The 23,572-nt window shown below is 36.1% G+C and overlaps 1 protein-coding gene across 5 annotated transcripts in view; it reads left to right on the top strand.

Annotated features, from left to right (window-relative positions):
- The window catches only part of LOC115210688 (thyroid receptor-interacting protein 11-like), a 680,082-nt gene that overhangs the window by 164,933 nt on the left and 491,577 nt on the right, over positions 1 to 23,572 (top strand). For all 5 annotated transcript variants that reach the window (XM_029779369.2, XM_036502228.1, XM_036502227.1 and 2 more), the window contains one exon: positions 17,612 to 17,700. In XM_029779369.2, coding sequence (XP_029635229.1) covers positions 17,612 to 17,700 — 89 coding nt within the window. The remainder of the gene's footprint in view (positions 1 to 17,611; positions 17,701 to 23,572) is intronic.

The raw sequence follows: 23,572 nt of genomic DNA, 5'->3' as shown, positions 1-23,572 counted from the left end.
TATCACAAAGACCACACTTTCCACTACTGTTGGTGTAAGGCTTACACTTGGCTAAGATCTTCCAATGGATGTTGTAACTGATACCTTTATCTTTTAAGGACCATATATGACTGGATAATTTGGTTGTTTTTCTTTTATCCTAGTGCCTGAAGCTCAAGGTGTCATTGTTGAACCTGGCCTTAAAATTCCCCTCTGTGAGACCCACATATTTCTTTGACAAAACTGTGTCCTTAGTGGTTGTAGAGTCTACTGTAGCTTCATAAACGATGGTCTCGGACATGCAAGCTCCATTTAGCGGGTACAAATTTTTGTCCCTGCATGAACAGCTGGTTTCATTTTGTTGTTTTTGTGTGTTGTGTGCAATTATATTTTAAAAATTAGTAGTTGAGCTGAAACTGATTTTTAAGTTATGTCTATTGAACAGCTTTCTGTTACTATGATTGACTGTAAAATATCTATCTATAAGTGCTAAGAAATATTTACCTATATTAAAAGTTACTTCGGGGGAGTAAGGGGATGTGAACCAGATAGTTTTCCTATTCCTATGTTTCCTTTTCTTTATTATTGGACTGGTGACGTACCAGTGAATTGGATGTTCAACACACTCCTTTGAAGGAACTCTTTTCTTCAGTTTGTTACTTTATATATATATGTTTACACACACACACACACACATGTACATATATATATATACACACACACACATGCACGCACACACACACACACATATATGGTTACATCCAAAGAAATACTGGTTCAATACCTAGAATTGTTGGGAAATGAAATTCCTTAAAAGCAAAAGGTATATATTAAGCATATAGTTTATATCCAGTTAGATGAAGACAAGAAATTGGAGAGTAGGAAATCAAGGATTATTTATATATATATACTAGCGGAGGCACCTGGCATTGCCTGGAATGAAATTGTACCTTATATATTGGAAGAAAAAGACAAAATATGTTATATAGAAATTTGTTTTTCTAAATTCAATTTATTCTTAAATTGGGATACAGTTTATTCTTCAATTGGGAAATCAATTCTGAATTCATAATACAATAATAATAATAATAATAATAATAATAATAAATGATAATGATAATAATAATAATACAATTTATTTATTTATTAATTTTTAAAATACATATTTATCTGTGAATTTGCTTGTGTAATCTGGGAATGTATACAACTTCTAGAACAACACTGCATATGATGAAATTTTTCATTTATTATTATTATTATTATTATTATTATTATTATTATTTTTTCCTTCTTTCTTCAAAGAGTGTACGGAAAACACTCGGCGAGAAACGGAAGAAAATTTGAAGAAAGAAGGAAAAAATAATAATAATAATAATAATAATAATAATAATAATAATAATAATAATAAATGAAAAATTTCATCATATGCAGTGTTGTTCTAGAAGTTTAGGTTCATAGTCATTCACAAATGCAGCCAAGTCTGTGATGTTATAATTTGTCTCTCTTGCTATGTCTCTTTGAGTTAAATCAATAAGTTGATGATTTGCTTTTGGCAGTCCAGAGCCAGACTCTTGTAAATTTTTGCCTCCCATGGCCAAAACTTGATCCTCAATTTCAATCAATGCTTGTTAAAAATTATTTCAGGGATCTAAATATTGATGTCTGGGTTTGCCTGTTGAACTGCATACTTTAAGTCCTCAGCCTTGTCCTCATGATGTTTCATCCAAAGCTGTAGGGGACTGCCAAGTTGATACATGTTCAGTATAATTGCAAAAAGGTTATGGAGCTTCCTTGGAAAATCCGATACTGATGCTTCAGTCAATACAAGGTCGCAATGTTCATCATTTTCTAAAAAAACCTTGTCGTTAGCATACTTCTCTATAAGTTTCACACATGATCATTTACCCTCCTTGAACTTTGAAATGATTTGGGACCATGTACTTTATGCAGATGGAGTCGTAAGTAGTAGCATTTTGCTTGGCTTGGGGAAACATTGCAAACTCTTGCAAGAGTGTCAGCCCCACATTTCCTCTTGTGCCATTTATTGTTTCTCCAGGTGTAATGCCTGGGTAATTGTGGGTAAAGTAGTTTTCTTGCTTCTTCATCTACTTGACACAACTTAAAAAAGGCAATAAAGGCAGTTTCTTTTAGAGAAAGTGCTTGTTGCAAGGCTGTTTGTTTTGTAAAGATAACCTTTGGCCATTCTCTAGATGGACACTCAGATGAATGATAGTTGGGTGTCTCTCATGAATGGGGAAAATTGAAGATGTGCCAAAAAGCCTCATTTGTACTGATGTATCTTCCTCTGTCATACTGTGCATCTTTGTCATTTTTATTTATCTGCTGACTGCCATTCTGCATAAGAGTGTATGTTGCAGCATCTAAACCTTTGTTTATATATTTGCAAACATACTTAACAGAGTTGCAGAATTCAACATTCACACTGGCTACCTGTACTCATCTTTGCTTTGCTGTAGACTACTGATCATCTACATCTACCCCAACTCCTCTTGTTGAGAGTGAGAACATTTTTCTTGGGAACTTATTTGAAAATTGAAATGGGGATTAAATGAAACAATGAGCTACGTGAATATCTTCACAAGAGTGACTGAAATAAATGGTGATTGTGGAATGCCCCATGCACGTGTGCGTGCATGCACACACACACCACACAAGTAGTATCAAACATCAGATGAAATGGACACTGAGAGAGAGAGAGAGAGAGAGAGAGAGAGAGAGAGAAGGGATATGTTGTCACATATGTACATGCATAAATAAATATGCATACAACTTTTTGGTATGTATGCATGTGTGTGTGTTTCTGTGTGTGAAAGAGAGAGAAAGAGAGAGAGAGAGAGAGTGAATGCCATTCTCTCTCTCTCTCTCTCTGTGTCTCACACACACACAAACACACACACACATACACACACACAAAAAGGTGTATGCATATGTATTTATGTATGTACATATACATGACAACACACTCCTTGACTGACTCTCTCTCATCTCTCTCACACAAACACACACACATACATAAATGTATACAAACGTACATACAAAAACACACATATATGTGTGTGTGTATGTGAGAGAGAGAGAGAGAGAGAGAGAGGGAGAAAGAGAGGGAGAGAGAACATTGAAAACAATGAATGAAATAAGCATGAAATGAAAAAATCGTATGAATAAAAGCTCATTAAAAACTATCTTATACCAAATATTTAAATTTGTGAACTTAGTAAATATTTCTTTCAGTAATTTATCGTAGTTCTTTGCAAATAGCAAATTAAAACTTGAAATGAAAACGTTAAAATAGAGAGATTTTGCAAATAAAGACAGAAAATTTTGCTGTTGCTACATCAATACCGGAAGTTGATATTGAAAATCCTTTTTAAAGACATGAATCATATATAGAAAGTAATATTATTTATTTTTGATAAAAAAAATAATCTGAAGACCCTATTATGTATCCAAAGTCAAATTATTCATGCATCCCAAATATGGAAGCAATTTACGTGGCCGTTTTTGCATGAGAAGCGAATACACACACACATACACACACACACAGGTTTATTTTATATAAGAAGATATATCAGTATATATACATGTATATATATATATATATAATATATATATATATATATATATATATAGGTATATGTAAATGTATATATACATATGTATGCATGTATATATATATATATATATATATATAGTTAATCCAAACATGAAAACACAAAGAGAAAACACAACACGAGGACATGGAACAAGTATAGTGTTATTGGATGCTCAGGAAAAGAAAGAAAGAAGAGGTGCTTATATTTAAATACATATGTATATACACATATAAATATATATATATATATATATATATATATATATATTCCTTTATAATTTATTGCTCAACTTTGTCTACTTTTCACATTGTTTCTAACCTTTAACAACATGCGTACAGTTTAAAGTATTTACACATGCGTGATAATGTATATATTTGAGGGAGAGAGAGAGAGATAGAGAGATCTGCTTGTAAGACATTCTTCAGTTACCGTTTTTTTGTTCCCCTACGTATAAGTTGTTTAACACACCTCAGTGCATTTAGGCAAGACCTCCAGATTTGTTGCCAGTCTTTATCACTCTCACATGTTAGCTAATGTTGTACTCCGTGTTATAAATTCCCTTGGCCTCTACTACTACTACTATTATTACTATTACCACTACCACCACCAATAAAAACAACTTAGGCTAAATGCCTTGTAGTTTTTAGTACCTCAAAGCAAAATTAGAAACTGTGGAGTTGCAGAAACAGAAGGTCCACAGACTAAATACATAGTAGAAGAGCACCAGACTAAATGAACCCATTTATCTCTACATTCTGAGTTCAAATCCTACCTGGTGTTGAAATATCTTTCATCATTTTAATATTGATAAAGTACTAGCCATATACTGAGAGCAATTTAATCTATAATATAATTTAATCACCTTCTGTAAATTTATATCCTTGTCCTAATATGAGAAAAAAGTCAATGTTTTAAAGGTCAGTTATATAGTTGATATGCTACACTGACATTTAGCTTCATGCCTTTAAGTTGTGTTCAAATACTTTATCATTTGTTCATGAAACAAAATCCATGGGGTTTGTGTTGTTATTTACTTACAACTGCATGTAACAATTGGATTTATTATTAAGAATCATGCAAACCTTATACATGACAGCAATAAATCATGAACAAGGAAAGAACATGAGTAAAAGGTTCTTGTGAGATATGAGCTGTATATGATTCACTGAACATAATAATGTAAAGTCAGTGAGTTGAGAGACAGAAGTTAAATGTATTTAATGCTGTTGGCAAAGGAGGAAACTGATACCCATGAATGAACATATGCTAAGAATGAAATAGTGGGGGAGGAAAACTAAGAGAAGAAATAGGACTTAGTGGTTGCTGGTGAATAGAGAGAGTGTGATGGTGTGTGGTAGGCTTATAAAAAAGATGAGATGAGGGTTGTTATTGAAGAGTTAAGATGGAAAACTGAATTTTGTAGAGGAAATAAGAAATGACTGTCAACCTTCTTCAAACAAATCTGACTCTTAAATTAACCTCATTAAATGGACAAATTTATATCACAGTATGGCACAAGTTTTAAAGTAGGGTTAATGCTGAAGTTGAATTTATGTATCTCTTTTGATACCATCATTATGGTTTTGTTCAAAATCGTCGTCGTCGTCGTCGTTTAACGTCCGTTCTCCATGCTAGCATGGGTTGGACGGTTCGACCGGGGTTCTGGGAAGCCAGAAGGCTGCACCAGGCTCCAGTCTAATTTGGCAATGTTTCTACAGCTGGATGCCCTTCCTAACGCCAACCACTCCGTGAGTGTAGTGGGTGCTTTTTACGTGCCACCTGCACAGGTGCCAGGCGGGGCTGGCAACGGCCACGGTCAGATTGGTGTATTTTATGTGCCACCGGCACGGAAGCCAGTCGAGGCGGTGCTGGCATCGGCCACGAGTCGGATAGTGCTTTTTACGTACCACCAGACCAGGGATCCTGGCTGGTTCAATTCGATTTCGATTTCGCTTGCCCCAACATGTCTTCACAAGCAAAGGGGGTTGGCAAGGGTGCCTGTCGTACGGTCGCATTGGAGTATTTTACGTGCCACGGCCACGAGTCGGATAGTGCTTTACGTACCACCAGACCAGGGATACTGGCTGGTTCAATTCGATTTCGATTTCGCTTGCCCCAACATGTCTTCACAAGCAAAGGGGGTTGGCAAGGGTGCCTGTCGTACGGTCGCATTGGAGTATTTTACGTGCCACGGCCACGAGTCGGATAGTGCTTTACGTACCACCAGACCAGGGATCCTGGCTGGTTCAATTCGATTTCGATTTCGCTTGCCCCAACATGTCTTCACAAGCAAAGGGGGTTGGCATGGGTGCCTGTCGTACGGTCGCATTGGAGTATTTTACGTGCCACGGCCCCGAGTCGGATAGTGCTTTTTACGTACCACCAGGCCAGGGATCCTGGCTGGTTCAATTCGGTTTCGATTTCGATTTCGATTTCGCTTGCCCCAACATGTCTTCGCAAGCATGGGGGGTTGGGATGGGTGTCTGTCGTCGGATGAGGTTCTATATCGACTTCGCTTGCCTCAACCGGTCTTTGTGTCCAAGGGAGGAAAGGCATTCATAAGTGGGCTGGGCTCACTTGTCCTGCCTGGTCTTCTCACGTACAGAATATTTCCAAAGGTCTCGGTCTCTGGTCATTTCCTCAGTGAGGCCTAAAGTTCGAAGGTCGTGCTTCACCACCTCGTCCCAGGTTTTCCTGGGTCTACCTCTTCCACGGGTTCCCTCAACTGCTAGGGATTGGCACTTTCTCACACACCTATCTTCATCCATTCTCGCCACATGACCATACCAGCGCAATCGTCTCTCTTGCACACCACAACTGATGCTTCTTAGGTACAACATTTCTCTCAAGGTGCTAACGCTCTGTCGAGTATGTACACTGACATTACACATCCATCGGAGCATACTGGCTTCATTCCTCACGAGCTTACGCATGTCCTCAGCAGTCACAGCCCATGTTTCGCTGCCATGTAGCATGGCTGTTCGTACACACGCATCATACAGTCTGCCTTTTACTCTGAGCGAGAGGCCTTTAGTCACCAGCAGAGGTAAGAGCTCCCTAAACTTTGCCCAGGCTATTCTTATTCTAGCAGTTACACTTTCAGCGCACCCACCCCCACTACTGACTTGGTCACCTAGATAACGGAAGCTATCAACTACTTCTAGTTTTTCCCCCTGGAAAGTGACGGAAGTTGTTTTCTGCAGATTTTCGGAGGTTAATGCTCCCGAGCATCTGCCACATACAAAAACTATCTTCCCAGTTAGCCTACCTTTGACATTGCTGCACCTCTTATGTGTCCATAGCTTACACTGGGTACATCTTATAGAGTTTCTACCTACACCTTTTCTACAGATCGAGCAGGGCCATCTTCCTGAAGATATTTGTGGATTGTCTACCTTTCTACTTATTAGTACTTTGGTTTTAGCTAGGTTGACTCTAAGGCCCCTTGATTCTAAACCCTCCTTCCACACCTGGAACTTCTCCTCCAGTTCTGATAGTGACTCAGCAATAAGAGCAAGGTCGTCAGCGTAGAGGAGCTCCCAGGGACAGCCTGTCTTGAATTCCTCCGTAATTGCCTGGAGTACTATGATAAATAGGAGGGGGCTGAGTACTGAACCCTGGTGGACCCCAACCTCTACTTTGAATTCTTCTGTGTACATGTTGCCAACCCTAACCTTACTTACGGCATCTCTGTACATGGCTTGCACAGTCCTCACCAGCCATTCATCTATCCCTAGTTTCCTCATTGACCACCAGATAAGGGATCGGGGGACCCTATCAAAAGCTTTCTCCATGTCAACGAAAGCTAGGTACAGGGGCTTATCTTTGGCTAGGTATTTCTCCTGCAGCTGCCTTACCAGGAATATAGCATCAGTGGTACTTTTTCCTGGCACGAACCCAAACTGCATCTCATCTAAACTAACTCTCTCTCTAATTAGTTGGGCTATGACCCTCTCCGTAACCTTCATTACTTGATCCAACAGCTTGATACCTCTGTAATTATTTGTATCTAGGGCATCACCTTTACCTTTGTAGCAGTTGACTAGTATGCTGCTGCACCAGTCATTGGGTATGACTCCTTCGTGTATCACCTGGTTGACTATACGGGTGACTAGGTTATAGCCGACACTGCCAGATATTTTGAGCATCTCTGCAGTAATTCCTGATGGGCCTGGGGCTTTCCCTGTCTTCATGCTTCTAATTGCCTTAGCTACCACGGAACTATCAACTCGGATAGCTGGTCCCTCTGTAGGGTCAACATTCGGCAGACTCTCTTTATCCCATTCATTTTCCTCATTCAGTAACCTTTCATAGTGGCGTCTCCAAGCTTCTCTCTTTGCATCCTCATTTAGCGCAAGTGAACCATCCTCCATGCGAACACATTTCTCTCCTACCACATCACGATTCTCTCTCACACACTGTCTTGCAACACGAAATACCTCAAGTCTTTCATCCTCACGGCGCAGGACATTGGCAAATTTTCTCTTATCTGCTTCCCCTCTGGCTAGATAGACCTGTCTCCTAGCTTCCCTTCTGGCAGTCTGATACCCTTCCCTGCTACCACCGTTCTTCCAGGCCTTCCAAGCCTGTTTCTTTTGTCTAATAGCCCTGTCAACAATATTGTTCCACCACCACGTTATTTTGGGTCTTAAGGGGACTTTGCACCAGCCACAGATCTGGTCAGCGGCTTTCAGCAGGTTGTCCCTCAGAAACGTCCAGTTGTCTTCTACCCCATGTGTAGCTATACCCCCTTCCACTTCGTCAAAGGCTTCAAGTAACATATCTCTAAATCTCTGTCCATTCGCAGGGGCTTTAAGCTTCCAGACCCTTCTTCTCCATGTTGGTCGTCTTCTAGTCGCCCTCTTAGTCCTGATCCTAAAGTCACTAACTACCAGTCTATGTTGTGGGGTGCATTCTTCGCCTGGGAAGGTTTTGGCATTTTTAAGCAGCCATCTTTCCCTTTTTCTGGCAAGGATGTAGTCGATTTGGCTAGTATGCCGGCCCGATCGGTAGGTGACCAGGTGGCTTGTTGGTTTCCTGAAGTTAGTGTTGCAGACCATAAGACTATTCGCATCGCAGAACTCCAGCAGCCTGGTTCCCTCCTCGTTGCGGGAACCATAACCGTAGCCTCCATGTACGCCATGGAAGCCCCCAGCATGTCGTCCAACATGCCCATTGAAATCACCAGCCACAAAGAGAAGGTCCCTGTCGTTCGTCGATGAGGTGGTCTGCAGTAGGGTGTCATAGAAACTGTCTTTCTGTCCATCGGGTAGCCCTGGCTGAGGGGCATAGGCCGATATAATGGTTGCTAATCTATTATGAAGCACTATTCTAATCTTAAGTATTCTGTCACTTACTCTGATTACCTCAATTACTCTATCTATCCATTTCTCAGCGATAATTATACCCACGCCACCAACCCCGTCAGTGTTCCCTGCCCAGAAAATCTTGTACCTGTGTCCCTTGCCTGTGAGGACCCTAGCAGATCCTCCTCTCCACCTTATTTCTTGCATACAACATACATCAACACGTCTCCGTTCAAGCATCTCGACTATCTCGCCAGACCTACCTTTCAATGTGCCAACGTTGAGGGTGCCTACCCTGAGGGTGTGGGAGGTGTGGGCCTCTGAGACCCTGGGATGAGGGGCCGCAGTGTTCTGTACCTGAAAAGAAAGCTTGCATTTGCCAGATATCATACTGAGACTCTAGACTACAACCTGCATAAATTTCAAAGTTTTTGCGCTATATGATCACAATAAACCCTACATAGGGGTGCGGGGGGGGTCAAGAAAGATAGAAAACAGAAACTTCCGGTTCTGGTAGAGGGGTGGGAGGGCGGGGGTCACATGAAAGATAGAAAACAGAAACTTCCGGTTCTGGTAAACGGGTGGGAGGGCGGGGTCACCTCCAAGGAACAACAGGTTTTAAGTTAATACGTAGGGAATTTTCTGCGACAGAAATTACTGAACATCTAGAAACTTCGGGGTTCGAGAAGAATGTAATATAAATAAGAGAGAGAGAAAATATTTCGTAGGGAATTTAGGGTATCTTTGAACAACAGGTTTTAAGTTAATACGTAGGGAATTTTCTGCGACAGAAATTACTGAACATCTAGAAACTTCGGGGTTCGATTAAACATAATATAAATAGGAGAGAGGGAGAATATTGTAGTGAATTCTGGGGATGGAATAACAACGGGATGACACTGAAATTAAAGGAGGAATTTAAAATGCATGACAGACAGGAAGCCATGCATACAAGATGGCGAAACAAATAATAGAGAAACGGGATTTAGGGTTACGAATCAACGCTTAAAAAATGAATATGAATGACAGGTTGTAAGTTAAATTCGCTTAGCTGGTCATTTTTCGAGTCAGTGTTTTGTCAGCAAGATGTAGAATCGAGAAGAAGGACGAGATAAATCGAACACTGCTTTATAAAGGGTTAGGGATTGGGGGGGGGGGGATTATCAGGTGGAAGCATGAGGAAAGAGAGGGGGGAAGGAAGAGAGAGAGAGAGAGCTAAGGGACAACATGTTTAATTCGTAAGGAATTTTCTGCAACAGAAATTACTGAACATCTAGAAACTTCGGGGTTCGAGAAGAATGTAATATAAATAAGAGAGAGAGAAAATATTTCGTAGGGAATTTAGGGTATCTTTGAACAACAGGTTTTAAGTTAATACGTAGGGAATTTTCTGCAACAGAAATTACTGAACATCTAGAAACTTCGGGGTTCGAGAAGAATGTAATATAAATAAGAGAGAGAGAAAATATTTCGTAGGGAATTTAGGGTATCTTTGAACAACAGGTTTTAAGTTAATACGTAGGGAATTTTCTGCGACAGAAATTACTGAACATCTAGAAACTTCGGGGTTCGAGAAGAATGTAATATAAATAAGAATATTTGTGCAAAAATAAATATAATGTTTTAATGCAGATATCACACCTTCTGTTGCATCAAAATGAGGGATCACTCTTGTTTTAACTTTACCTATTAATATATTATTGTTTGTTTTTAAGTTTAATAGCTAAGGTGATGTGTAAATGATTAGACAACAAACCTATAAAATATTATGTAAATACCTAAATATACATTTCCAAAGTAAATTATTAATTATTCAGTAGCTATATGCTGTTTGCATCATTTTCGCTCTTGCTAAACTTACTAAATTTATTAATGTATCATCAGCCATGGAATATAGAACTATCACTTGGTTTAATAGAAAATGGTGATGCCTATCCTACTAAATTTTTTTTAATGGCTAAATACTTGCATTTGTTTGCTTCTCTTAAGAAGCCCCAGTGGACAACTATTTATACAAACTGATAATATGTCCATGTTATCATCATTAAGACCCCCCTCGTTTTGCCAAATTCACACTAGTAAATTAGAAAACCATATTTTCACAAAACCCCAACAATAATACCACACACATATTATAAATGTGTAAATAACATACATAGCAGATAATGGAAGAATTTTATGTCAGTATATTTGTGTATGTGGGTGTGTGCACATGTATGTGTGTGTGTCTGAGAGAGTGAGAGAGAGAGAGAAAGGGAAAAAGAGAGAAATGGGAGTGAGTGAGAGCAATAAAGAGTGAAAATTTTAACAGGAAATATGCTATTAGGCTGAGAGCTGGACTTATAGAGATGTTAGATATTGCTATCTGAAGCAAAGTATTAGAAATGGTAAACTTTGGTTAAATCTATTTGTTGAATAATCCTATTTTCCTAAGATATTCTGTTCTGTTTTCAAAGAAAATACCAACTTATATTCAAAGCTTTATATAAACAGGATTATATAATGATAGTTGACAAAAAGAAAAAGCAAAATTCACTGATATTTAAATTTACTTTTATAGTAATCTGCTAAAGATATCATTTCTTCAGATATATTTTGAATTACTGAAAAGGCCTCAGATACTAGAAGGACCTAGTTGCTCTTCTCCATGTTTTCTCTGCTAATTCCCATGATATTCCTTCATAAAGTTAGATACTTATTCATTTAATCAGGCATTTGATAACAATCTAAATGTTGTTAGTTATCAATATCTTGATAATTAACTAATTAATCATAGTCTTAACTGAAAATTAATATTGCTAATCTATGTCAAGCAACACTTAAAATATGGTCTGTGCTCAGTGTAGTCTTCTGCTGCTGACAGTGATGACAGTGTTGTCATCATCATCATCTTCATTGTTGTCATCCTAGTGGTAGTATTAAAGCAATGTCCTCACTTGATTCTTCTCTTAAACATCATAAGCAACATGGATTTGGCCTTTCAGTCCTGCTTGGGACCTACACACTTTTGAACAGATAAAGCAATGATGGGTACCTTTTGCAGCAGGTGTTCACAGAGCTTACCACCCATGCTTAACTACAACATACAGAACATAATAAAAATGTTAAAAATCAAATGATATCTGGGTGTTAAGCTTTTTAAAGTCAGGAAAGGCCTTGTGCAGGGCCTATCCCATTCTCTGAACAACATATGCATTTAAAAAAAAAAAAGAAAAAAAAAGCGATGAAGTAGCTGACATCATCAGAGGTAAACAAAGTCATATGTGTTACATAAGAGTTTTCTTTCCGGAGAGATGTCTAAACAAAGACTAGGGGCCTCTCACTCCCAGCTGTTGGATGGTCATTGACTCTACTGAGTTATTTTGTCTTTTGACAAGTTTTATTTTTTGTCCCGCAAAATGTCCACCATAAAAAAATAAAAAAAAAACACTCGTGGCTGGTTTTGCTGGTTTAATTGCCAGTGGCTTGATCATGTGATAACAAGAACACACACGCACACACACACACACACACACACACACACACACACACACACCCATATTATCTAAGAAGTTTATATCTATTTAATTAATTTTAAATGAATTCCATGAAACTTCTCAAGTAACTTTTCAAGGTGTAGATTAGATCTTTTACAATTTGATGTAGACACACCAGTTATTCATGTTTATTACAAGTAAATATGAGGTGGTGCTGGAGAATGATATGCTGGAATGAGAAATGGAAATTGGCTATGAATGTCATTTATTTTGGAGTTCAAAGTGAAGAAGAATTTAATAAAAGTTTTAGTTTTGAGTTATGGTGGTGGTGGTGGAGTCAGTAAATAAGAGGAAAGCAGGAACATTTGTTGAATTCAGTCTTTGAAGTTAATTTTTGTCTTTCTGTATGCAAACTATATTTAAGACATAATTTGTAATTATCTTTGGCTATTAAGCTGAGTCAAATGGTTTTGATTATTGTTAAATGAATATTTAATCAGTTGCTAACAGCTCTTGTTTACTTTCAGAAATATTTAAATATTTCTGTCCATCCATAAATTATTTCACATATAAGCTGTTCATTTTTAATGCAAACTTAGGCATGATTATCGATAGACATATAAAAGTCTATACATCAGAGCTGATTACCTTGCTTTTAAAAGTCTCCATGAGTGGGTGGTGGGAACAGAGTACTGACCCTAGTGCCTGCAACAAAGTGGACACTGTTAATGGAATCTAAAGTTGAGTGGCAAGGTCTATAAGAGAAATTTTGCAAAGGAGAACAAGGTTGATTTTGAGCTTCACTTTTTGAGTGGGTGTTACCCACCTCCTCTCATCAGAAATTCACACTGCCCAATTAGGTTGACTGAAACTGTGTGAAAGGCCATCAAATGGATTGTGCCTGTAATTTAAATGTCTGTCCTTGTCATACACTGTGTTACCCTCATTTTGCCTGAGTATTACATTAAGGTCTGGCCTTGTCATACACTATGTTAAACTCATTTTGCCTGAGTATTACATTGAGGTTACATGTACCTGTACCTGTGGAAAACTCAGCCACTTACCTGCTAATTTAATGAACAGGTAGTTCAGTTTATTGAACAACTCGATTATCATCAATGAAACTGATGAAGACCAATTTATTTATGATTCTATAGCTTTCTGTATATGACTCAGAATAGCTTTGACAATAAGGTGCCAAAGAAAATCAGAAAAGTTCATAAATTGAAGCAATTAATATTAATTTACAGACATGAAGGGTTTAGTCGAACAAATTAACTCCAGTACTTATTTTTCAGTCAGTCCTTTTTGCCAAACTGCTAAGTTACATTCACATAAATAAACCAACACTGGTTGTCAAGTAGTGGTGGGGAATAAACACATACACAAAGACACACATTTTGATATATACATATATACAATGGGCTTCTTTCAGATTCCAGCCACCAAATCCACTCACAAAGCTTTGGTCAGCTCGAGGCTATAGTAGAAGACACTTGCCCAAAGTGCCATGCAATTGGACTGAACCCAAAATCATGTGGTTAAGAAGAAACTTCTTACCATACAACCATAGCTGTTTCTATGATAAAAAATTTTTTTGTTAAAAAACTGAAAAAGTGATTTTGAAAAGGCATCAACATTGGAATTTTAAACTTGATAGAGTCAGGTACCTAAGTTTAAACATAATTTATGCATTCTCAATCAGACGGAATTCAGTAAGATATTTACACCTTAATAACCTCTTTACTATGAGAAAAACCACTAACTACTGACAATACTGTACATGATACACACACACACACTTGCATAAAAAAGTGTGCATGCATGTTCATACACATACATATGCAAACATGCACAGGTACATACACATATGCAAACATGCATGGGTACACACACATAAGCACACATACTCGTGCACACGTATACACATACATACATATACATGCACATTAACATATATACGTACATATAGTCACACTACACAGAATTACACACACATACACATGCATAAACACAGGCACACATGCATTCATGCTACACACATCATCACAGAGACACATACACATATGTGCACACACACACACACAAACACACACACACTGTTATTTGTTGATAGAACTAAAGGTTGTATAATTCCGAACCCATATGCAAGAAATTTAAGGTATCTCTAAATGGTTATTTGACTAGTACTTTATTTTATCAATCTTGAAAGGAGGAAAAACTAAGTTGACCTCAGCAAGGTTTGAACACAGAATGTAAACAGTGAAAGGAAAGTTATAGAAATTAAAAAGGTTGTAGTTTCAGACATAACCACTTTTATCATCATACATCATTATTTTAATGTCCACTTTTCCATCCTTAAATGGGTCACATGGAATTTGTTGAGGCTGGTTTTCTTGAACCAGTTGTCTTTCCTGTCACCTGTTTCCAAGTAAGGTAATATTTCCTATAGCCAGACATACGTTTTTTCATGGAAGACTGGAAATGAATAACATAACTCTTATAACAGTGATGCTCTTTTACAGCCATCATGTGATGTTAAGACATGAGTACATACATACATACATACATACATACATACATACATACATACATACATACATACATACATACATACATACATACATACATACATACATACATACATACATACATACATACATACATACATACATACATACATACATACATACATACATACATACATACATACATACATACATACATACATACATACATACATACATACACATACATACATACATACATACATACATACATACATACACATACATACATACATACATACATACATACATACATACATCATACATACATACATACATACATACATACATACATACATACATACATACATACATACATACATACATACATACATAATCATACATACATACATACATAACATACATACATACATACATACATACATACATACATACTACATACATACATACATACATACATACATACATACATACATACAACATACATACATACATACATACATACATACATACATACATACATACATACATACATACATACATACATACATACATACATACATACATACATACATACATACATACATACATACATTATGGCTGCCCCCTCGTTATCGAGTATGGCCATTGCACGAGGCTTAACTGTTACTGGTGCTGCTGTGATCGATGTGACTTTTTAGCTCAGCTAAAGATCTACAATGTCTGACAAAATTGGCAACTAAAACCTTTACTGGTAATAGCCGGCTGTAGTTGTAACTGGGCTTCATGTACCTTTGCATGTCGTTTAAGTCCTCCTGCCGAATTACACTCTCTTCCACATGCCCGACAGATATGATTAGTATGGTGTGTTACACCACCACCAGTGGCCAGATTGTCACTCATCTGTCTCATTTTATGACTATGAAGATGACTCTTGAGTCCAGCTTTACTGAGGCAGGATCTTGCACAGACATTGCATGTCAGCATCAAAGGAAGACCCTTCCCTTCTGGAAGTGTAACAGCGATGTCCTTCATGACATCCCTCCTTACTTTCTCATGTGCAACTCGAGATTTCTCAAAAGATGATTGTGAGCTAGTAGCACATACAGAGATTGATATGCAACACATTTTGAATGCATTCTCTGATGCTTGCACTGCCTTAGGATTGACAGTCAATCTCAAGAAAACTGTTATCATGCATCAACCTGCCCCTGGTAAGCAGTATAGTGTACCAAATATCTATGTGTATGGTAAACGACTTGATGTAGTTGATCAGTTTGTCTGCCTGAGAAGCACTATTAATAGATATAGCAATTTGGATGATGAAATTCCATATAGAATTAGGAAAGCAAGTGTTGCTTTCGGAAAGCTAGTAAAGCGCCTCTGGAGTTGGCGAGACATATGCAGAAAGACAAAGATAAAGGTGTACAAGGCATGTGTGCTTCCTTCTCTTCTCTATGCCTGCAAGACGTGGGTCACATATCGATACTACCTTAAACGTTTCCATCAGATGTGCCTCAGACGGATCTATGGCATTAAGTGGAAGGACTGCATCAGTGATCTTGAAATATTGGAACGCTCTTGATGTGAAAGTATAGAAGCTCTTGTGTTAAAGCAAAGGCTCAGATGGAGTGGTCATCTGGTCAGAATGAAGGATTTAAGGATGCCAAAACAACTCTTTTATGGAGAGTTAGCTAAAGGAGAATGACCTCCACATAAACCAAAAAAGAGGTATAAGGACTTGCTGAAGGCTTCCTTAAGAGATGCTTGCATCTCTCCTGACACATGGGAAGGCATAGCTATTGATCGTAGCAGGTGGAGAAGGATTGTGCATGAGGGATCATACATACATACATACATACGCACACACATATATATACACACATGTAACAAGTTCTTTTCAGTTTTTGTCTATCAAATCAACCCACAAGGCTTTGGTCGACCTCAGGCTATAGTGAAAGACATTTGTTCAAGGTACTATACAGTGAGATTGAACCTGAAATTATATGGTTGGGAAGTCAGCTTCCTAGCTACACAGCCACACCTGTACCTACAATAATGCATATATTATTTCTCTTATGATGGAATATTGCTGGAAATTTCATGTATCACCATGCAACCAATAAGGACTGTTGGGATATTGTAAACTGGCATGAATATACTTGATCATTATATGGATGTTGAAATATTAAATTTTAAGACTTGTTTTAAAAGGCTGTTGCAAAAAGTGAAAAAATAACAAACATTAACCCCTTTGATATCAACTTGCCTGAAACTACACTTAATTCTATGGAACAAACATTTCACTTAAAGTAATCAAAATTTAAATTTTGCATTAAAATTTCATGTTAATTTATATTCCAAACACTGGTTTAATAATGACAAAATTGTTTTACTAAATTCCTCATTATTTTCAAAATTAATCAAAAGTCACAAAGTGTATTTCAACAGAAATATCAGAACAAAAGGGTTAAATATTGTTACATTAATTTTCATTTTTTTCATTGAAATCTAGGTTTTCTAATCCTAGTTCAACTTCACTTGTCATTAAAATATCATATTAAAACAAGAAATTTTTGATTAGAATACAAATGATTATATTTCAAACATTATTGTGTCTTGGTTCTGATATTTATTTTCACCAGAAATGTTTGTTTTTTCAGCTTTCTAGTGTTTGTGTTAAGCTATGCTTCAATTTATTTGTGTTTCATTTCTTCTTTTATAATCAGCTTTCATGTTGCCTGTGCAAATGGTCTCTCAGAAATTGTTAAGTTATTGATATCTTGTGGGGCTGATGTGAATGCTTGCAACACTCGAGGTAAGTTATGTTCGATTGCAAACATTCAGAAGTTATTCTTTAGTCCACTCTACTATATATGGTTGTTGTCTTCTTCTTCTTCTTCTTCTTCTTCTTCTTCTTCTTCTTCTTCTTCTTCTTCTTCTTCTTCTTCTTCTTCTTCTTCTTCTTCTTCTTCTTCTTCTTCTTCTTCTTCTTCTTCTTCTTCTTCTTTTTCTTCTTCTTCTTCTTCTTCTTCTTTTCTTCTTCTTCTCTTCTCTTCTTCTTCTTCTTCTTCTTCTTCTTCTCTTCTTCTTCTTCTTCTTCTCTTCTTCTTCTTCTTCTTCTTCTTCTTCTTCTTCTTCCATCATCATTGTTGTCATTATCATCATCAACATCGTCATGTTACACAGTACCAACTGTAATCTAAATCTGTAGAAATCATTTACTATATTACAGACATTGTTTTTATCACTCTATCCTTAGATGTGCTCCTTGTTAGAACTGGCTAACAAGTAGGAAAATCATAATTCTTCATAGACAATATTTCTTGGAAATTTAGTTAATCAATACGAATTACTTGCTTACTATTAAACCATTTCTGACCAACTTGTGTGTAATTAGAAATGTCACCGAAACCATTCTAAGGTTATGCTGACATGGTTAATCTATGGATTTCTGTTGACTAATGGAATGAAAGAAAAATACTAATAAAACATTACCATTTTTTAATTTTTATTTTTGGCATAAGTCTTAAACATATGACTGCAGCATTTAACTGTAAAATAGAAAAGTAAGTGGAAACTAGCTACAGGGCAAGTGAACAGCAGGAGAAATCTTTAGAGAAAGAACTTCCATCAATAAAATGTTTTGGCCCATAAACTCACTCATACATATTAAATCCAAAAATAGCTCAGTATCCATGACTTTTGGAAATGTTTTTCAGTCAGAATTGTTGGGTGTTTGTTGACTAGACATTGCATCCTTCAAAAATTCCATGCTTCTTGTAAATCACCAACTCTACTCCCAATGTGCCTATGTACCCTTTCCTCCTTATGGGATTTTTGCTGTGTACAATGCATATACTTTTGACTATCAATGCTGTTTTTCTTTACTTGACTTATTTCTGCTTTCTGGCCCTTTCTTTACCTTTTCCTAATGAATTGTGGAGCACCTGAGCATTGTATACAATAAGCTTGTGGTTGTTGTTGTTGATGTTATTAATTATCTAAGGTGGTGAGCTGGTAAAATTCTTAGTATGCTGAACAAAATGCATTGTGGTGTTTCTCTCTCTTCTACATTCTGAGTTCAAATTTTGTCAAGGTCGATTTTGCTTTCCATCCTTTTAGGGTCAGTAAAGTAAGTACCAGTAGTACACTGGGGTCAATGTAATTGTCTTGGCCCTTCCCCTAAAATTTCAGGCCTTGTGCAAAACCAAAATCAGCAGTGTCCCCAGTGTGACTTCATAGCAAAATCCATACCTGGACTCAAATTACATTCACTCATCCATTGCAAATAGATGCAGCTTCAAGGCGGCAAGCTGGCAGAAACGTTAGCATGCCAGGCGAAATGCTTAGTGGTATTTCATCTGTCTTTATGTTCTGAGTTCGAATTCCACTGAGGTCGACTTTGCCTTTCATCCTTTCGGGATCGATAAATTAAGTACCAGTTGTGTACTGGGGTCAATCTAATTGACTGGTTCCCCCTCCCCAAAAGTTTCGGGCCTTGTGCCTAGAGTAGAAACAAATAGATACAGCTTCTTTTATTCTTCTATTTTTGAAGTTGTTCTTTCTTTGTCTCACATTTTTTCTATCTTTTCTTTTTTATTTTACTTTATTTTTTTTTATTCTCTCCTTCGAACTCTCATACATCAAAATCTACAAGAGTGACCGTTATTATTATATTCATTTACTGGATGTTGAAGCTTCATTCTAATACTACTTAGAGTTGTAAAGGTTCAGAAGTTTCTGAAATCTATTTCTTAAAGCTTCAACAGGCCTGAAACTTTGAATAGAGATCCTAGTAGATGAATAAATAAAGTCAGCAACATATGTTCAGAATCTGGCACATCACTTTCAAAATTCTGTTACAAATGTTGGAAACCATTATCAAGAATACATTTTTTTAAAAAGCATCATTCTTACAATGGAATTAGAATAGGTTATTTAGCAATGTTATAAAATGTCACTGTTACAAATATAAAAAAATCCATTATCCTTAATTTTACTGCAAGAGTCAATATTCTTAGAAAGTTTGGCAACTTTTATTCTTAGACAATTGTCAGAGTCTACATTTTAACAAATTATTCTCTGCTTTAGCCTGTTAACCAATGATATATGATAAAAAGCATTTCTGAACAGATTAAGCTTTTGCCATCTGATATAGTGTAAAAGAGAGTTGTGTATTGTACATTTCCTTAATTTCTTGTACTTTGTGAACCGAGATCATCCTTTTTTTTTTCTTTTTGTCATTTTAAATGTGGATAACACCATTTCAACAGCCACAAGATATTATGGGTTAAAACAGAGTTCTTTTACACACAGTGACCTCCCCACCACCATTTCACTCATTTCACTGAAAGAAGCTCATCATATCTATCTATCTATCTATCTATCTATCTATCTATCTATCTATCTATCTATCTATCTATCTATCTATCTATCTATCTATCTATCCATCCATCCATCCATCCATCCATCCATCCATCCATCCATCCATCCATCCATCCATCCATGGATAGATGGGTGTGTGTGCGTGTGCACGCATGTGTATCTATGTGTGTATGTCATTGTATTTGTGTTTGTTGCTCACCATCACTTGACAATGAGTGGTGGTTTGTTTAAATTACTCAGAGATTCAGCCAAAAGAGACCGATGGAATAGCAGACTTTAAAACAGAAAACTACCCGTGTCAGTTTGATCAGTTAAACCCTTCAATGCAGTGTCCCAGTATGGCTACTGTCTAATGATTGAAACAAGTAAAAGATAAAAGATACTTATTACTGAGCTTCATTGTAATAATACTCTTATTCACTGTACCACTACTTCAAATCACTATATATCCAGGAATAAGACCCCTAATGTTTATCACTGATTGAATCAACTGAAATGTTGTTATTTCATCTGTAAAGATGGGATTAATCAGTCTGAAAAATTATAATTGTATTAACAATAATTTATCTCAAACATTTAAGCATTTAATCAAGAAATTTAGATGCCTTAGAGTTAATAGCTGTGTAGAGAACAAGATATATCTGGAGTAGCTCTTCAGAAGAAAACTATACTCAAATTATCTTTATATATATATATATATATATATATATATATATATATATATATATATATATATATATATATATATATATATATATACACATACTGATTGCTTACCAACAAGTAATATTCTTTGTTTAACCTCATAAAAACTTCTTGCTAAGAATGCCTTCTCATTCAAGATTGATTTGAAAATTCCTTTTGCCATTCTCATTTCTCTGTGTATTAATAATCAGGCTTTGTATTTGAAGAATGCCAGTTCCATTATTTATCCAAAATGTTACTATGCAAAACATAATAAAAGGAGAGAAGAGATTTTGTTCTTTTTAGTTTGATGTTTTCTGCTTGTATGGTTTTCACTTGCTTAAATAGTTCTGTGTCCTACAACTGCACACACAAAATGTATAGAAGTCCCAGACTCTTTGTTTGTGACTCTTACTGAACATTGTTGTCTTTATTTTGTCTTTGTTATTACTTGCTCCAGTCAATACTACATTTTCAAGACATTTATGCTTCTCTGATTTCTTTCAATTTCCTGTATATATTAATAATAATAATAATGATGATGATGATAATAATAATAATAATGATAATGAAGTAGTATGTAGTAATTCTCCAATTGAGGAGATATAAATTTCTAGTTGCTTTCCAAGCAATTATTTCTAACATTCAACCATGATAAAGAATAAATTTGCTTTCTTTGTATGTTGACATTAAGAGCAACCTTGCTGGCCTTCACCATTATCTTCTATTTAAGATACTAATGTTTCCAGAAGATATAAAAGTTGTTGGAGGTTGGTTTAAGGTAATATGATGGATATTTTATTTAGGTATTTCTCATCAAATGAAAACTTTAATGGAAGGTAATGGTGCCATGTTGAATAAAAATACTGGACTCTGTTGGAAGTTTAACTGGATTTGGTAGTTAACGTTTCGCTTTATTCACATGCTTTCTGTTGCTAAAATCTAGAAATTTTCTGGTTTAATAATTCAGATATTTGATGTTTACTCTTACATTTTTTGTGAATTCATGTAAGGAATTCCAAGAAGAAAACATGATATTGATAACATTAAGTGAGATGTGCTAGAGTATAAGTCAGCAGCCGTAAACAAAAGAAAAAGTTGAAGGATGACAAATTTGACTTCATTGTGATTTCTTAAATTTATTTATTTGTATAAGCTATTGTCAGGAACGTATAAGTTATAATCTGGTGCTCAATAAGGGAGCTCAAAATGGACATTTAATTTAGAGGAGTTTTATTTTGATCATGTATTGAGTTAGGCTCAAAATGATACTAATGTAGTGTTATATTCAGATATGAGTTCAACCTTTTTGTAAGCATATTTCTGTTAAAACACGCCATCATTGTTTCTATCAATTTTGAAAATAATAAAGAATTTAGTAAAATAACTTTGTCATTCCTAAGCTGATGTTTGCAACTTAAATTACAAAAAAATTTTATAGGTTTTTATTTAGATCACTTTAAAACAGCAAATTTGTATCAAAGAACCAAGGGTGGTGTCAGGCAATTTAGTATCAAAAGGGTTAAGATTCAGATGGTCTCAAAACTAAACTTGTTGTAGAATCTATGTAAGAATTTAAGTCTTAATGCTTAAGGAGACTTCAAATGGCAGGTGACTCGATTTTTATTCAGAATGGTTTTTGTGGAACTTAAAGAGGAAGTTGATTCTGTAGAGGACACATTTTATGAAGGGTTAATGTACAGGTAAATATACAGGTTAATATACAGATTAATTTACCTCTGATGAACAGGTTAACCTACAGGCAAATTTCTATCACAATACAATCTTTAGTCAACTGTTTTCCTCTTGTGAAGGGATATAAATGTTATTGTACCAGATATTATATTGACAAAGTGACAGAATATTGTTCTCTCTCTCTCTCTTTCTCTCTCAGCTACGCATAAGGCAGCATTCTATCCTCTCAATTTTCCTTCTGTTTTCAATCGTTATTTTTTTCATGGGGTTTGCCATACTAATTGAAATACTTGTTTGAACTGAAAATGCAGATGTTTTAAAACTGGATATTGTTAATGTCAGCCTTCAAATAAGGTGTGGAATCATTATCTACAAAACACACTGAGATAAGGAAAAGAATGCACTTCTACTAGATGTTCAAACTAAGGGTGTGAACATACTATGTCTTGAAATGTAATTGATCACTTTAACCTTTAAAACCACTGCAGTTTTAGTTCAGATAACACATTTAAGATGCCACTATTGTGTACATTGCTGTGTTTTGCAAACTTTGAATAAGAAATTATTTACTGATCAATATCACAACTTTCCTTCAAATTGTCCTGACATTCTTATAAGTTCAGTTCATATATTTAATATATTTGGTAACTTAGCATATTGGTCCAGTGTTGCAATATATATCAACATCAATCTAGTAAAGTAAATGGATGAAGCTAGACCTATTATCTATACTTTTATATTGTACAATGTTCTGGTTTAAGCTTTCTCTGATTCTCTTTCTGCTGCTATCATTTCAGTGAACAGGAAGCTTTCCACTACTTTGATATGCAGTCTTCTATATTGATTAAAAATTTGGTTTGTTATTCTGCACTGGACTGCTGTTGCTAATGCCAACATTGGTGGCTTATATGGCGTTAGTTAAA

The sequence above is a fragment of the Octopus sinensis genome, linkage group LG4 (genome assembly GCF_006345805.1).
Source record: "Octopus sinensis linkage group LG4, ASM634580v1, whole genome shotgun sequence".
Lineage (NCBI taxonomy): Eukaryota > Metazoa > Mollusca > Cephalopoda > Octopoda > Octopodidae > Octopus > Octopus sinensis.
The sequence above is the reverse complement of the archived record's forward strand: the minus strand, read 5'-3'. Positions and strand labels throughout refer to the sequence as shown.